This window comes from Citrus sinensis, chromosome 8 (genome assembly GCF_022201045.2).
Source record: "Citrus sinensis cultivar Valencia sweet orange chromosome 8, DVS_A1.0, whole genome shotgun sequence".
NCBI classification, from domain to species: domain Eukaryota; kingdom Viridiplantae; phylum Streptophyta; class Magnoliopsida; order Sapindales; family Rutaceae; genus Citrus; species Citrus sinensis.
Genome location: NC_068563.1, coordinates 5,919,498 through 5,937,795, shown reverse-complemented (window position 1 = coordinate 5,937,795; position 18,298 = coordinate 5,919,498). Strand labels below are relative to the sequence as shown.

At 35.7% G+C, this 18,298-nt stretch overlaps 2 protein-coding genes across 2 annotated transcripts; both read left to right on the top strand.

Annotated features, from left to right (window-relative positions):
* Positions 1–7,451: 7,451 nt before the first annotated feature.
* On the top strand, positions 7,452–16,708 carry LOC127899150 (putative pentatricopeptide repeat-containing protein At1g12700, mitochondrial). The gene is made up of 2 exons (XM_052432236.1): positions 7,452–9,326; positions 16,043–16,708. The coding sequence occupies exons 1-2, from the start codon at positions 7,512–7,514 to the stop codon at positions 16,172–16,174; spliced, it is 1,947 nt and encodes a 648-aa protein (XP_052288196.1). The 5' UTR covers positions 7,452–7,511; the 3' UTR covers positions 16,175–16,708.
* LOC127899151 (pentatricopeptide repeat-containing protein At1g63400-like) lies at positions 13,749–16,049 on the top strand. Its single transcript, XM_052432237.1, has one exon. The coding sequence runs from the start codon at positions 13,840–13,842 to the stop codon at positions 15,328–15,330; it is 1,491 nt and encodes a 496-aa protein (XP_052288197.1). The 5' UTR covers positions 13,749–13,839; the 3' UTR covers positions 15,331–16,049.
* Positions 16,709–18,298: the final 1,590 nt, after the last annotated feature.

The window sequence follows — 18,298 nt, the reverse complement described above, 5'->3', positions numbered from 1 at the left end:
TTTAAACTCTGTGTTAATTGTTCCATCTTTAGATTATAATCTTTTATATGTGTCTCAATTAACCACTTACTTATCATGTGTTGTAATTTTTTGGCCTGATCATTGTGTGTTTAAGGACATCCAAACGAAGCAAATGATTGGTTATGGTATTAGACGAGGCAACTTGTACTACTTGGAGATAACATCAACAAACACTAGAAAGCTAAGCCCAGCACTAGTCGCAGATAGTTCCATAAAAAAAGGAAAAAAAAAATTTGGTTATGGCATAGACGTTTAGGGTTGGTTACTTAAAAAAATTATTTCCTAGTTTGTTTCTGAAATTTGATGTTTGTAACTTTAAATGTGATGTTTGTAAACTTTCAAAAAGCCATCGAACTACTTTTCCATTGTCCTTAAATAAGAATCCAGTTCCTTTCATGGTAGTACATTCTGATGTATGGGGATTATCGAAAGTTTCTACAATTGGAGGTGCTCATTGGTTTGTTACATTTATTGATAATTGTAGCAGAATGACATGGATTTTTCTAATGAAATCGAAAGACAAAGTAAACTCTTTATTTTAAAGATTTCATAAGATGGTGACGACTCAATTTCAGACACAAATTCGAGTTCTAGATACTGATAATGAAGGTGAGTATATGAGCATAGCAATTCAACAATTTCTGAAATCACAAGGAACTGTCCATCAAACCACTTATGTGGGGACACCCCAACAAAATGGCGTTGTTGAATGAAAAAATAGACATTTACTAGAAGTTGTTCGAGCATCACTAATCCAAGCCCACATGCCAATATCTTATTGGGGAGAAGCATTGGCATCCGCAGCATACTTGATCAATCGAACACCTTCAAGCTCCTTTGGATTCCAGACTCCTTTCCAGGTTTTGAATGATGCAATTATGTCACCAAATGTGCCAAATTTACCCCCATATGTGTTTGGCTGTGTTATCTTCGTTCATTTGCCGCAATAAGAAAATTATCTCCTTGATGTGTGTTTGTAGGGTATGCCTTACATCAAAATGAATACCAATGCTATCATCCATCATCAAGAAAAATATACATCATCATAGATGTCGTCTTTCATGAAGATATCATGTACTACTTGTCAGAGCCTAAATTTCAGAATGAGTATAATGAAGAGGAAATTCATACTCTTACATATCTTCCACCTGAAGAAAGTCAATCTTTTATTGAAGTAGTAAACCTTCAAGATACTGGAAAAGAAAATGGTGATGATTCTTAGGTTGAGATAAGTGAAGACACATTTGGGGAGCAAAATAACTCAGACACGATTGTAATCGAGAATGAGTCACATGCAGAAATACCTAACCAATCGTCTGCAGAGGATGTTCATACCATAAGTCCTGGTCTAACCAGAAGAATTCTTCCTCAGCGTCAAAATAAAGGTATCCCTAAACCCACATATGAGCCTGACCTCTCTAGTAGAGTCAAATACCCTATAAGTCATTTTATGTCTAACCATTGCTTGTCAGAATCAAATCAGTCATTTGTGAATCAATTATTTACTGTATCTATTCCTAACAGTGTGCAAGAAGCCTTAAAAGACCCAAAGTGGAAAGCAGCTATGAATGACGAAATGAGATCTCTTCAGAAAAAATTAATCATGAGAACTAGTTGATTTGCCACCAGCATGCAGTGGACCAGAACGACTCAATCAGAAAGTATGCAAATTGAATAAATCATTGTACGAGTTGAAGCAATCCCCAAGACATGGTTCGAGAAATTCACAAAGGCTATGGTTTTTTTTTTTTTTTTTGGTATAACCAAAGCAATTTAGATCATGCCTTGTTCATTAAAAAACGACAAGGTAAAATCACTGCCCTTATTATCTATGTGGATGATATGGTAGTTATAAGTAACGACAAGGAAGAAAAAGAGGCTCTTCAGAAGTACTTATTGAGAGAATTTGAGATGAAGGATTTAGGTGTCTTAAAATACTTTCTTGGAATTGAGGTTTCTCGATCTAAGGGAGGAATCTTCCTGTCTCAAAGGAAATATGCCTTATATCTATTGCACGAAATAGGAATGACAACTTGTCAGCCTATTGACACCCCAAAAGAAGAAGTACTAGAGTTTTGTATTACCTCAGACCAAGTTCCAGTAGACAAAGGGAGATATCAAAGGCTGATTGGAAGATTGATGTACTTGTCCCACATAAGGCCAGATCTTGCTTATGCATTGAGTGTTGTAAGTCAGTTTATGCATAATCTCGGAGAACAACACATGAAAGCAATAATGCGGATCCTGAAGTACCTGAAGTCAAATCTAGGAAAAGAAATCATATTTTCCAAAAATGAAGATTACAACAACATAAAAGTTTATACTGATGTAGATTGGGCCGGTTTAGTTAGTGATAGATGCTCTACCTCAGGATATTTTACCTTTGTGGGAGGCAACCTGGTCACATGGAGAAGCAAGAAACAACATGTTGTTGCCTGTTCGAGCTATGAAGCAGAATATCGAGGCATGGCCCTTGGGATATGTGAAGGGCTATGGATAAGCTTTATCTTAAATGATTTGGGCCATCTATCACAACAACCAATACAATTATACTGTGACAATAAAGCTACACGAGATATTGCTCATAACCCAGTTCAACGCGATCGAACAAAACATGTCGAGGTAGATAGATTTTTCATCAGGGAGAAATTAGATGAAAAAATCTTAGAACTGCCGAAAATTCGATCAGCAGATTAACTTGCAGATATTTTAGCGAAGGCCATTTCAAGCAAAGCATTTACAAAATTCCTAGAAAAGCTATGTATGCAAGACATCTATGCACCAGCTTGAGGGGAAGTGTTGAGAATGTCAAATAAAACGGCATTGAAGGAAGTTTTCAAAGGCATAATCTGCATTTGTCAAAGGGATGATCTGCACTTGTCAAAGACACGATCTGCGCCGAACGGATCGACACATTTCCTCTTATATTCACATATGTAATCTTTAAAAAAACGTATCCTCTGCATCTATAAATAACGCTCAGTGTATAATGTTTTATTCAAGAAATGAAAACAAGTTTCTTCATGTTTGTGCATTATAATTGTGAGTGAATCTAAGATTAAATGAGCTTTCAGTTTTGTCAATTATGAACTGAATTAATGTTTCCATTTGTTCAACTATTTTTTTTTTTTGGGTAACCATAAAAATGACATGAAATGTTTAAATAATTTTCTTGTTGATTTTCTTAGCTGTGAGTGCTAATGACAATGTTATAAGGTATGATATATTGTTTTTGTATATTTCAACACTACTGGAATGAGAAGCTTTCTCATTTTAGCTTGAAATTTTATTTGTGAATTTGTGACTTTCATTAAACGACGGATGGATTTGTTCAAATATTCATCTGGGTTGTGCTCTTGTGCATATGTGCTGGTTTATATGGATTGAGATTTGGCGTTGTTTATTTGGATTGGCTGTGTGATGACTTTGTTTTTCGGTTCCTTAATATTTTCGATTTGTTAAGCACGAACATTTGTTTGGTTCCACGAATGATACGAATGTTTAGAGTTAATCAAGGCACCTGTTTAGTCACTTTGCTCCTACCTCTCCAATTTTTCATTCTTTTTTCTTTTATTTCTTGACTTTCTATTTTTAGTTTTTCATTTGGGAATTTTGATTTGCTTGCTATAGTGTTGCTCGTTTGCAAGAGTAAATGAAAATATGACATGAATAAATAATTTGTAGTAGGAATATAAATGCAGAAAAATTGAGATTGAACTGTTATTATTTTTAATTTTATATCTTTTTGGTTTTACTCTAATCTTAAGGATTGTCCATTATTTTACTCCTTTTTTTATATTATTTCCTTATGTCCGAATGTTCAATTATATTCCAGTGATTCTATTAGTGATCAGGCATTTGTAAATAAAGATTCAGTTTAATTGAGTATTTTTACCAATGTGAATCATTTTTCTTTAGTTATAGAGTATATTTTTCTCGGTTTAAAACCTGAATTTAGATTTTTTTAATTTCAAATAGAATTTTATTTTTAAAATTAGAATTGTTTTGGAGAAAAAATAAGATCAGGTCATTCTATGTGATTTTAATTCATAAATAATAACAATTGAAAGTGTTTATTGTTTAGATTGTTAAATTTCGAATCAAATTTGTGAAGTCTAATAAGTTTATGAAGATAAACAACATAACTTTTAGAAATGATTTGAGACTTATTTTGTAAACGGAAAGTCATGTGTGTACTTTTTTATTTTTTCAGAAGATATACGTAATTAAACACGGACGATACAAATTATAATCGAGAAAAATATATTGTTAGTTAATTATGATTGTTTAAATGGTAAATGAGCATAATTATAAACAAATGTCAAAAGCTAAGCAATAGATGATAAAATTTGTGATCAAATCTCTTAAAATAATGAATTATGATTTTAAATTGAAAAAGTTGAAACATCAACACCTTAAAATATTGTAACTTATAAAAATCAATTGTATAATCAAAATGTTAATAATATCTTAGTAATCTAAAAAGAGTGCAATAATAGCGTACATCATATATGTATTCTTATTATATTTAACTATAAATCTTATGAGACATGATAGTAATAAGAATAAATGTAGTTATATAAAAAATAAATAATAATAGTAGTAGTAGTTCAAAAATAAAGTTATGAAAATTATTTCAAGTAAAAAAAAAAAGATACTTGTGATGGCATTTTAACAGGTGTTGTTCATCGATTCTGTTCTCAGACATGGCTGACACTTCCAATACTGTTTTTTCATCAGATAAGTTTTAGGTCTGACCATTTTTTATTTGTTTCCATGGAGAGTATGGGTTGCAAACATAATGCTTTTAGTTACAGTGTTTTGATAAATGGTTACTCTTAAGAATAAGGAAGTAGTGGAAGCTATAAGTCTTTACAGAGAAATGCTTTCTAAAGGAATTAAGCCAACAGTGGTTACATTCAACACCTTGTTTCTTGGGCATTTTCATATAGGTCAGGTTGAACAGGCTTTGAAACTTTTTGTTCAGATGCACCCCAATGGTGTCGTGCCTGATTCAGCCCAATACTGTAAACTTACCTATTTATTATTAAATTCACAATTTTTCCTTCTATCAATGGTGTCTCTTTCTTATTAGCTGGAAATGTTAATTCTTTAAGCTCTTCCTGTGTGACCTTTATGTTCTCTAAAGCATATAAAATGGCATCTTATTTCTCTTCTGTGGGCTTGTAAGTATTATGTTGAGACTTTCTATTAGTTTGATGATTGTCTTTGATATTTGGAACTTCAATTTGAAGATTTAGACAAACAAACATATAATTTTAATGCATGAAATAGAGCATAAAATAATGATTGCATATAACAGAGTATCAAATAATGTTTGGCCTATCGTTGACTTTGTTTTTTTTTTTTTTTTCCTTTAACACTTTTATTTAGTAGTATAAACCAATTCTTGCCTCATTCTGATCCTTCTGAGTGTAATTCTATTGTGAAACTAATAGTCCTTACTCTTTTTTTTTTCGGGTTCTGTTCCCCCTCGGTCCTTACTGGTTCAACCAACTATCTGCTTATATGTGACCATCACCTGTACATGAGTATTGATGCCAAATTAGCCATGTTATGTTTTACAATCAGTGTTCTTTTATTTCAAGTTGATGCATTTATATCCATTGGTGGACTCTTCTCGCTCATCCTTAAAGGATGAGGTTAGCTTCCACAATTTACTGTCCAAGAGCTAAAATTAAGTGGATGAGTCAAATTATGTTGTTAGCATGTGATTTCAGCCAGGAAACTAGTTCTGGAGAATCCCATTCATATTATAAAATGCGAAGGCATGTTGCCTGTTGATAGCATGTTCTCAGGTGTCTTTTTTGGATTCTGATCGCAGTCATGGTCCAGGGTTTTCCATTTATATTACAAGACCTGATCTGGATAAGCTATCGTGAGTGTATTTGATCTCCTACTGTAGTCTGTGCATGGGCATCGATGCCGAGTTAAGTATGGTATCGTGATGTTTTTGTCTATGTCATCTTTTTATCTCGACTTGTACTTCCATTGAATGGCTACAAGCCCTTTTTCTAGTTCTCCCTTAACAGTAATATCACTTTGCTGCATGTATGTTAACAAGTAATGGCACAACTTCTCTTTTCAGCCTATTTCACATAACATGTTTCTTCATCACTTTATTTCAAATTTACAATAATTTTAAAAAAATTTAAAAATAAATAAAGCCCGAGCCCCGGCCCAATAATTAAAATGGGCTTGGACCTAGGCTTAAAAAAGCCCAACCCAAGCCCACTTTTTGCCATCCCTACCCCCTAGAATCGAACCCGGGTTTTGATAAAGATTACAACTGCACTACAACTAACCCGACCACGCCCTTGGAGGCGAGTCTTGGAGCCATAGTTTGATGCATTTGCGTAAGTGCCTTTATCGAAAGTTTGAGAAGATTGCATTTGCTGCAATAGTATTTTAGAATTTATGCAATAATTTTTTTTTCTAAAAGACTGAATGGAAAAACTCCCGAACATTTGAAAAATTTAAGATGTGTCGACATCAATGGTAATTTATTATTTCTTCAAATAACTAAATTATTTCTTCAAATAACTCATCAATTTTCTATCCAAATCATCCTTTTAATTAAGAATTTTATTATCAAAATAATTATTGATAGAAGTTTTTCATTCTTAATTCCTCAATCATAAATCAAGAGGAGTAAAACCCATTATTTAAAAATGAAATTAACAAATATTTACCAGCTATAAAAGTTAATGAAGATAGAAAGCACAAAATATAGATTATGATTTATTTTGAAAGACAAAAAAATGAATTAAAAGAGAGTGAAATTTAGAGTTTAGTTTGTAGAATGTGAGAGTAAGGAAAGACTATACAATTGTGAATGGATAGGAAAAAAGATTAGTTTAAAATGAAATTAAATTTTTTAAATATTTTAAATTTTTACTAATGAATTTATAGTTTAAAATGGGTATGGAGATTGGATTATGATTTAGTGTTGAGATAATGTTTTGTTGAGTACTAAATCAATGGTTAGAATTAACTCTTATTTTAACAATAATATTAGGGATCTCAATATTTTAGTTTCAATTTAAATCCCAAATATTATGTGTCGTTCATTTATTGGATGATAAATTTTATAACCTGTAAAATTACTTAACCATAATCTAATAAATAAATGATACATCAATTGAGAGTTAAATTGTGAGACTTAATGTTAAGAATATCTAGCATTACTCTTATTTTAAATCTTTACTTTTTTATTTCTCTTTAGGTTTATTCAGTGCGCAATCAAAATTAGCGACCACTGAAACTCGCTAGCATAGCAATTTCCAGCATTCGTTCGTACTCATGTTTGCCAACAACTTATAAAATGGGCTTTTTATCTCTTAATATTAAATTGGCCCACCAACCCAATTCGATTAGTTAGACTATTGTCTCTCTCCCGTGCATAATAAAATAGGTAACCGGAAGTATAGATTAGAACCTTGAAAAAAACAAAAACAAAAAACTCTTCAATGGGATTGGAATCTTGTTGTAATCGTTCATTCTCTTTTGCTTCAGCACCAATATCAGCTTTCAGATCTAACTTCTCATCTTTACTTGTTCACTTCCGAGACCTCACTACTCGTACTTCTAATTCTAATTCCAAAAATGAACCCTCATTTCCAGCTACAACAACTAAACGGAACGATTGGTTACTGCTGACAGCCAAAGTCAAAGACAGAGCTTCCCTCGACAAATTCCTGAAAGAAAGATGTAAATCATCAGGTGAAGGTGATATTAATGTTATTACTCCTAATGAAGCCTTTTGTATCTTTGATTACATGCTCCGTATGCACCCTTCTCCGCCTCCTGTCTCTTCTTTCAATATTTTGCTCGCTAGCCTCGCTAAGAATAAGCATTATGATACTGTCCTTTCACTCTTCAAGAGACTCAATGCAACTGGGTTGTTTCCAAATCTTTATACTTACAATATCTTGATTAACTGCTTTTGCAAAATCGGTAGAGTATCTCTTGGTTTCATAGCTTTTGGGAGGATACTCAGGTCTTGTTTTACTCCAAATGCTGCTACTTTTAATTCTTTGATTAAAGGTTTGCATGCGGAGAGTAGAATCATGGAGGCCGCCGCATTGTTTACGAAACTCAAAGCGTTTGGTTGTGAGCCTAATGTCATTACGTACAATACTTTGATTAATGGATTGTGTCGAACTGGCCATACAATGATTGCTTTAAATTTATTTGAAGAGATGGCTAATGGAAATGGGGAAATTGGTGTTGTTTGTAAGCCAAATACTGTTACATACAGTACTATTATCGATGGTCTTTGTAAGGAAGGTTTCGTGGACAAGGCCAAGGCACTGTTTCTGCAGATGAAGGATGAGAACATTAACCCCGATGTGGTTACTTATAACTCTTTGATTCACGGTTTATGTCATGCTAATGATTGGAATGAGGCAAAGCGTTTGTTTATTGAGATGATGGATCAAGGGGTACAGCCTAGTGTTGTGACTTTCAATGTGATCATGGACGAGCTTTGTAAAAACAGAAAGATGGACGAAGCAAGTAGGTTGTTGGACTTGATGGTTCAGCGTGGCGTGCGTCCAAATGCTTGTACCTATAACACATTAATGGATGGGTTTTGCTTGATGGGTAAAATTAATCGTGCGGAGGAACTATTTGGTTCTATGGAGAGTATGGGTTGCAAACATGATGATGTTAGTTACAATATTTTGATAAATGGGTACTGCAAGAATAAGGAAGTGGAGGAAGCGTTAAGTCTTTATCGCGAAATGGTTTCTAAAGGAATAAAGCCAACGGTTGTTACATATAACACCTTGTTTCTTGGCCTTTTTGAGATACACCAGGTTGAGCATGCTTTAAAACTGTTTGATGAGATGCAGCGTGATGGCGTGGCAGCTGATACCCGTACATATACTACCTTTATTGACGGGCTTTGCAAGAATGGTTATATTATAGAGGCAGTTGAACTATTTCGTACTTTGAGAATACTCAAGTGTGAACTTGATATTCAAGCCTACAACTGCCTCATTGATGGATTATGTAAATCCGGCAGACTCAAATTTGCATGGGAACTGTTTTGTAGTTTGCCTCATGGAGTCCTAGTGCCAAATGTTGTAACATACAACATCATGATCCAAGGGCTTTGTAATGATGGCCAAATGGATAAGGCACGCGATTTATTTCTTGACATGGAAGAAAATGCTGCGGCGCCCGATGTCATCACATTTGATATGCTTATCCATGGTTTTATCCGAATCAATGAGCCATCAAAAGTTAACGAACTTCTTCACAAGATGAAGGAGAAAAAAGTAATGCCAGATGCATCTATAGTTTCAATCGTTGTGGACTTACTAGTAAAGAATGAAATTAGTCTGAAGTCACTTCCCTCATTTCTTGTCCAAGAGCGACAGGGGGAAGTTGGTGAGTCAAATGTCAAGTAGTAGCAGCATGTGTTAGCCTAAAATCTTGATCTGGAGCATCTCATTTGTGTGCAAAATGACATCCCCTGGTGACAGCATGTTCTCTCTGGTTTGTGGATTCGGGTTGTTGTGGTCTGGAGAATACCACTCATATTACAAATCCTGATCTGGATAAGCTAGCATATGTGATCACCGACTGTACATGGTTGTTGATGCCAAATTAAATATGTATCGTGTTTTTCAACTTGTTATTTACTGTAGTGCTTCCATTGAATGGCCACGACAAACTGTAAAGACGTCCTCTGTCTTGTTCTCTCTTAATGATTCATCACTTTAGAAGCTAATGAAGTAGTTGCAGCTTGTCACGTTATTGGTACTTGATTGTCATTTGTGCTTTGAATTTACAGCATATTTTATCCTTGCTGTGCTCTTCACATATTTACTGTTTGCAGCTGCGAGTTTGTATAATTAAAAAACCTTATATAAATTGTAAGCTCTTTTATTTAAATTGTTGTAAACTTACAGTGAATGTCTCTTCTTTGAAATGATTCATTCTCCATGCTGCTAGGGCCTAGGGCTTATGTTTCTTCTGGAATCAACCTGCTGTGAGCGAACTTCAATTGCAAAATCTCTTGTGCCCTCTCACACATGGCATGGATTTAAGTTCTTAGCAGTTGAATCAACTTGTCACTTCCTTTGATTGGTAGGGTATTAGCAACCCAATATGAGAATCTGTGAGTTGTCATGTTTTTTAATCCGTGCTTGTCGTTTTGGATCATGTAATGCTTCAAAGAATAAGCGAAAACATTTCTAGTCTTCTAGTCTTCTCTTTACATACCTCTATCAAATAGATGTAGCTTGTCAATTGTCACTTCAGTTGAACATATTCAGAAAGAATTTAGCCTTCACTCCATCTTTTCTATCCAATCTTTCTAACAACTCGTCCATCTTATCATCTGCTGGGACAATTCTCTCAGAGAGGGAATTCATTTTCGGATGCAGATAAGTGGCACTTCCAGCTGCAGCAATCTTTTTTTTTTGAGAAGAAAATAAACTTCATTCCATAAAAGAGTTTAACAAATTCATGACTTCTGAGGGGTACGAATCTACCCAAACAACAGTTATACTTTTCTCTAGAGCTAACTTTGCTAGAGAATGAGCAATGGCATTACAAGACCTTGGCGTGTGCAGTGTTTTCCAAGAACAAAACTCCTTTAATCTATTTTGAATTTCCGAAATTAGCCACTGGATCTCTGTTCTGCTGCTCTTCCTGTTGTTAACATAATCTACAGCTTCGAGGGAGTCGGATTCAATGATTATATTTGCCAGCCTTGCATCATAAGCTACTTTCAGTCCCCAGTTCATTGCCTCTGCTTCTGCAAAGGTAACGCCACAGTGCAGCTTTGTACTCTTGATTGCAGCAGCCACAAAATTCTTGTTAGCATCCCGTATGACAATTCCCAGCCCAACTAAATGATCCTCCAGGTTTACAGCTGCATCCACATTGATCTTACACCAATTTGGAGGGGGGGGGGCCTCTAGCATACACGATTCTCTACTGTACCGCCGATATTGGCCATTTTCCCAGAACTTTGGATCCTTCTAAAAGACTCCACAACAGCCTCCGCCTTAGCTGCTGCTATGCCAGGGTTCTCCCTCTTTCCTTTGAACAATCTTTGATTTCGAACACCCCAAATTACCCAGAGAAGAGCAACCACCACCTCTGTATCTGATTTCCCAACTCTTTTCACCAGCACATGCAATATGCCCAGAATGTCATGGCCACCAATGTTTTTAAGCTCAGCATCAAACCTGGTATTTTTCCAGATTTTGCGAGCATATTTACACTCCACCAATGCATGACCAACAGTTTCCATGCTGATTCCACAAATTTGTCATTCGGGTTGTGGCACTATTCTCTTCCTCCATAAATTCTCAGCTGTTGGAAGAATGTTTTTTGCTGCTCTCCAGATGAAGATCTTAATTTTCTCTGGTAAGGACATGGACCAAATAATCGACCATTGGTTGGCTGGCTGCTCTGAACAGGACGGGGTATCCGGGAAATTAATTCTCAAGGCCACTTGGTATCCGCTTTTAACAGTGTAAATTCCTTTCTTATCATAGTGCCAAAGAATTTGATCGGCCATTGGTGTGCTAGGGATAGGAATTCTTAAAATTATTTCAGCATCCTCTCTCAAAAAATGTTGGCAGATCATATCCTCATTCCATTGGTTATCCTCCTTGATCAACTCAGCTACCCGTGTGTCACTTGGTAAGGACGGAGGGGAAACTGGTTTAAAGGACGTGGGCTTTGGAATCCAATTCCCTTTATAAATTTGAACTTGCTGACCATTCCCGATCCTCCATCTAATCCCCTTATGAATCACTTGTCTCCCCCACAGTATGCTTCTCCAAATGAATGAGGGTTTGGAGCCCAATTTTGCAGTAAGGAACTGGTTATCCTTAAAATATCTCGCTTGTAGGACTCTTGCTACTAGGGACTCAGGGAACTGAATAATTCTCCAGCTTTGCTTGGCTACCAATGCCTGATTAAAGCTTGCAAAGTCTCGGAATCCCAGCCCTCCCCTCCGTTTAGCTTGGCTTAGCCTCTCCCATTTTGCCCAGTGAATGCCCTTTTTCTCCATGTTGCTGCTCCACCAAAACCTTGCAATTGCTCGCTGAATATCTACGCAAATGCTCATGGGGATTTTGAATACACTCATAGCATGTGCTGGAACCGCCTGAGCTACGGCCTTTATCAATATCTCCTTCCCTCCGCACGAAAAGTACTTGTGCTGCCAATCCGCAATCTTGCTAGACACTCTCAGCTTAATGTTATTGAAGAATCCCGATTTTTTCCTCCCAACCATGGATGGAAGCTCCAAATATTTTTCATGTCTAGAAACTACATTCAGTTGGAAGATGTTCTTAATTGCCGTAATGACCCCATTGGTTATGTTGCCGCTAAAGAACATGGAGGATTTGTCGTAGTTGAAGAGCTGACCTGAGGCAGCTGCATAACACTCAAAGATTCTTCTCAGGTGCATACAATCATTTTCTGAGGCTCTTGTGAAGATAAGGCTGTCGTCGGCAAACAGAAGGTGAGATATGGTAATATCTTTGCTAAACTTTAGCCCATGGATGACTCTTTTTTCTTCGGCCATTTGCAGCATGTTCGAGAATGCCTCTGCACAGATAAGAAATAAATAAGGGGAAAGAGGGCAGCCCTAGCTGCAGCAATCTTAATCTTCCTACGTAATAACCATTTTTTATATGTAATTGTTTACAAATTCATTTCACAATAAAATCTTGCATTCATTCAATCACTAGCAAAACATCATTTGGACATATAAGCAAAGGAACTTTTATAAAAAATTCTTGATTTTTTTTTTTGAGAAGAAAAAATTTTTGATTTTAATTACAAAAACATGCTTAGAATATATCATATTTTAGATCCATCAATTCTAGATAACGATTTTATAAATTGCAATAGCCCTGCTTACTAAATTTTCATCATTAATTTACTTCATAGTAAATTTCAAAACTGAAACATATAATAAATAAACATGTTTATCAATGCGCAATAAAAGTTTCGTAAATTTTAAATCACTTATCTACTTACTAGTTCAATTCATAAGTTTTTAATTTTAATAAGGAAAATATCCATGGGGCCCAATAAAATTTGGGGTGGTACAAAATCATCTTTCTACATAATAAAAAAATTAGAAATGAGATCTAAATTGATACCAATTATTAATTTTATAGCGAGTGGATCTTATATAAAAACAAGAATTTCTTTTTCTTTTTTTTTTACAATGGAGGAAATTATCAGATATCCACCCTAAGTTTATTTTATGTTAAAAAGCATTGCAAAATTTTAATTTGTTTGATTTTCTAATTTAAGTTGGTAATTTGTATTAGTTGTCCACTAAAAATATTAAATTACTTTCACAAAGCGACAAAATAAAAACAAACACAAATATGACAATGATGATAATTTTTATAATGATAAATTAGTCTTTTAGCACTTAATTACATAAAAAATTAATTTTAAATATTACATATTAAATTATTTTTAATTGAGTGATGGAACCTCACTTATTTAATAATTATAGGAATTTAATATATTTGAGAAGGCAGATAATGTAAGAAAATTGGCACCTTTATTTATGGTTTGTATGCCAACTGAATAAATTTCACATTTGAAATGGAAACGACAAAATTTAATAATTAATTATTAAATATCTCTTGCTTGCAAAATTAAAATATAGGGTAAGCATAGGGTAAGCAATATTTCCTGCCTGCAAAATTAAAATAGGAATGGAAAGAAAAGAGCAGATTTGTCATCTATTTTGGCAATTACTTTCTTCTTCTTCAACCCCAAATAATCGGAAGCTCTCCGATGGCTTTCGCATCCTCAAATCGTTCATTTTATTTTACTTCAATTTCAATATCAGCTCTTAGATGTAATTTCTCATCTTCGTTCCCTCACACGAGAGAACCCACAACTTCATTTTCAAAAAATGAACCCTCGTGTCTGACTACAACAGCTAAACTGAAGGAGTCGCTACGACTGACAGTCAAAGACCGAGCCTCACTCGAAAAATTCCTCAAAGAAAGGTGTAAATCATCAGGTCAAGGTGACATTAATCTTATTACTCCTAATGAAGCCTTGTGTATCTTTGATTACATGCGCCATATGCACCCTTCTCCGCCTCCTGTCTCTTCCTTCAATATTTTGCTTGGTTGTCTTGCTAAGAATAAACATTATGATACTGTCCTTTCACTCTTCAAGAGGCTCAATTCAATTGGGTTGTTTCCAGATCTTTATACTTATAGTATCTTGATTAACTGCTTTTGCAAAATGGGTCAAGTGTCTCTTGGTTTTGTAATTTTTGGGAGGATCCTTCGGTCTTGTTTTGCTCCAAATGTCGTGACCTTTACTTCTTTGATTAAAGGTTTGTGTGCGGAGAGTAGAATCGTGGAGGCCGCCGCATTGTTTACGAAACTTAAAGCGTTTGGTTGTGAGCCTAATGTCATTACATACAATACTTTAATTAATGGATTGTGTCGAACTGGCCATACAATCGTTGCTTTAAATTTATTTAAAGAGATGACTAATGGAAATGGGGAAATTGGGGTTGTTTTTAAGCCAAATACTGTTACTTACAGTATTATTATCGATGGTCTTTGTAAGGAAGGTTTTGTGGACAAGGCCAAGGAGCTGTTTCTGCAGATGAAGTATGAGAATCTTAACCCTAATGTGGTTACCTATACCTCTTTGATTCACGGTTTTTGTCATGCTAATGATTGGAATGAGGCAAAGGGTTTGCTTATTGAGATGGTGGACCAAGGGGTACAGCCAAATGTTGTGTCTTCCAATGTGATCATGAATGAGCTTTGTAAAAATGGAAAGATGGATAATGCAAGTAGGCTGTTGGACCTGATGGTTCAGTGTGATGTGCGTCCAAATGCTTTTACCTATAATACCTTAATGGATGGGTTTTGCTTGACGGGTAAAATTAATCGTGTGAAGGAACTATTTGTTTCCATGGAGAGTATGGGTTGCAAACATGATGATTTTAGTTACAATATTTTGATAAATGGGTACTGCAAGAATAAGGAAGTAGAGGAAGCGTTAAGTCTTTATAACGAATTGCCTTTTAAAGGAATAAAGCCAACAGTTGTTACATATAATACCTTGTTTCATGGCCTTTTTGAAATACGCCAGGCTGAGCGTGCTTTAAAACTGTTTGTTGAGATGCAGGGTAATGATGTGGCAGCTGATACCTGTACATATAGAACCTTTATTGATGGGCTCTGTGTTAGGCCACAAGTGCGTTTCACATATGCAAGGCGCAAGGGTAATTCTGGAAATACCAATCGTGGCTGACGTGTCATTAAGTAGTATAGAGAGAGGAGTTTGTTATGCATTTCTGTTAGTAATAAGTTGATGGTTTTCGGTTTTGATAATTTGTTAGAGTTTTTCTGTTATTCTATTTTGGCGTAGAAGTGAGGAGGTTATATGGGAGGAGCTGGTTTTTGGGAAGAGAATCCAGAGAATTATTTTGTATTGAGCTTGCTCATTTTTGGGAGAGATACCAAGCCTCTCGAATGCTTGGGTGTTTTGGTTTATTTCTGTTGATAAATACAAGTTTTCCTACTTCCAACAACATTCTGCTCTCTACTGGGTTGTTTATTTAACCATTTCAGTTCTGGGCTTATCACTCTGCAAGAATGGTTATATTGTAGAGGCAGTTGAGCTATTTCGTACTTTGAGAATTTTCAAGTGTGAACTTGATATTCAAGCCTACAACTGCCTCATTGATGGATTATGTAAATCCGGCAGACTCGAAATTGCATTGGAACTGTTTCGTAGTTTGCCTCGTGGAGTCCTAACGGCAAATGTTGTAACATATAGCATCATGATCCATGGGCTTTGTAATGATGGCCAAATGGATAAGGCACATGATTTATTTCTTGAGATGGAAGAAAATGCTGTGGCGCCTGATGTCATCATATTTGTTACGCTTATCCATGGTTTTGTCCGAATTAATGAGCCATCAAAAGTTATTGAACTTCTTCACAAAATGAAGGAGAAAAAGGTAATGCCAGATGCATCTATAGTTTCAATGGTTGTGGACTTACTTGTAAAGAATGAAATTAGTCTGAACTCACTTCCGTCATTTCCTGTCCACGAGCGACCGGGGGAAGTTGATGAGTTAAATGTCAAGTAGCAGCAGCATGCGTTTTCAGCCTGAAAAACTGATCTGGAGCATCTCATTCGTGTTACAAAATGACATCTCGCCTGGTGACAGCATGTTCTCTCTGATGATGTTCATGTGTTCTGATTACTGCGATCTGGAGAGTCCCATTGATATTACAAATCCTGATCTGGACAAGCTAGCATATGTGATCACCAACTGTACATGGTTGTTGAAGCCAAATTAAATATGGTAACGTGTTTTTCAACTTGTTATTTCCTATAGGGCTTCCATTGAATGGCCACAAGAAAATGTAAAAACACCCCCTGTCTAGTCTCTCTTAATGACCCCTCACTTTAGAAGCCGAGGAATTAGTTGCAGTTTGTCAATTTATTGGTGCTTGATTGTCATTTGCGCTTTGAATTTATGGCATATTTCATCCTTGCTGTACTCTTCGCATATTTACCTTTGGCAGCTGCTAGATGTATAATTAAAAAACCTTATATAAATTTTAAGCTTTTTTACTTAAATTGTTGTAAAATTACAGTGTATGTCTCTTCTGTGAAATGATTCATTTTCCGCCTAAAAACCTGTTCTGTAGCATCTCATTCGTGTTAGAAAATGACATGTTGCCTGGTGACAGCATGTTCTCTCTGGTTTATGGATTCTGATTGTTGTGGTCTGGGGAATACCACTCATATTACAAATCCTGATCTGGATAAGCTAGCATGTGTGATCACCGACCGTACGTGGTTGTTGATGCCAAATTAAAAACGTGTCATGTTTTTCAACTTGTTATTTACTATAGTGCTTTCATTGAATGGCCACGACAAACTGTAAAGACACCCTCTGTCTTCTTCTCTCTTAATGACCCATCACTTTAGAAGCTTGCTAATGAACTAGTTGCAGCTTGTCACTTTATTGGTACTTGATTGTCATTTGTGCTTTGAATTTACAGCATATTTTATCCTTACTGTGCTCTTCGCATATTTACCGTTTGCAGCTGCGAGTTTGTATAATTAAAAAAAAAACCGTATATAAATTGTAAGCTCTTTTATTTAAATTGTTGTAAACTTACTGTGAATGTCTCTTCTTTGAAATGATTCATTCTCCATGCTGCAAGGGCCCAGGGCTTTTTTTGCTTCTGGAATCAACCTGCTGTGAGGGAACGTCAATTGCAAAATCTCTTATTCTCTCTCACACATGACATGGATTTAAGTTAGCAGTTGAATCAACTTGTTACTTGCTTTGATTGATAGGGTATTAGCAACCCAATATGAGAATCTGTGAGTTGTCATGTTTTTTAATCAGTGCTTCTTGTTTTGGATCATGTAATGCTTCAAAGAATAAGCGAAAACATTTCTAGTCTTCTAGTCTTCTCTTTACATTCCTCTATCAAATAGATGTAGCTTGTCACTCATCACTTCAGTTGAACGTATTCAGAAAGAATTTAGCCTTCACCCCATCTTTTATATCCTATCTATCTAACAACTCGTCCATCTTATCATCTGCTGGGACAATTTTCTCAGAGGGAATTCATTTTGGGATGCAGACAAGTAGCCAATTTTGGATGCAGATAAGTAGCACTTCCAGCTGCAGCAATCTTAATCTTCCTAGACCACTTCTTTAACTTCTGGATTTCACTCTTTTGTCTGGAACCGAGATTCAGCACGACAGTGAAATCTACAAGTCCAGGAAGCTCATCCAAGAAATCTCCTTTATAATAATGGAGGACTTCGCTAGTCATCTCCCGCACTTTCCTTTGAAAATTCTCATCGCTTTGCAGAGAGTGCCCTACCAATTTGTAAAAAGTATCCTGTGCATTTGCCATAGCCAGACATTTGTACTCTATTCATTATAAGCTTAATAACAGGCCGGGATGTGTCCGATTTCAGAAATTTAGGACGAACAAGGTTTAAAATATTGAACAGCTCATTGACATGATTTTTCCTGAAAGCACAACCTTTCGAGGTGTCCGTACTTCTGCAAGGGACAGCAGCACATCAGTGTTCTCGTTCCTTGGAGTATGCCCTTCATCCAAAATCGGGATTGAAGGTTGCTTCAGCGGTATCTCCTGACAGGTGGCTGAAATCTTGCTGGTTTCAGCGCCACAAATGGTAGTCCTCAACCCACTTTCTTTAGGACCCCGAAAATCAG

Excerpts from the sequence above, each read along its gene's own strand:
- LOC127899150 (XM_052432236.1), top strand. The coding sequence starts at position 7,512 with ATGGGATTGGAATCTTGTTGTAATCGTTCATTCTCTTTTGCTTCAGCA. Across the intron at positions 9,327-16,042 it reads ACAAGATGAAGGAGAAAAAA|GTAATGCCAGATGCATCTAT; the intron begins GTAATGCCAGAT and ends AAGGAGAAAAAG.
- LOC127899151 (XM_052432237.1), top strand. The coding sequence starts at position 13,840 with ATGGCTTTCGCATCCTCAAATCGTTCATTTTATTTTACTTCAATTTCA.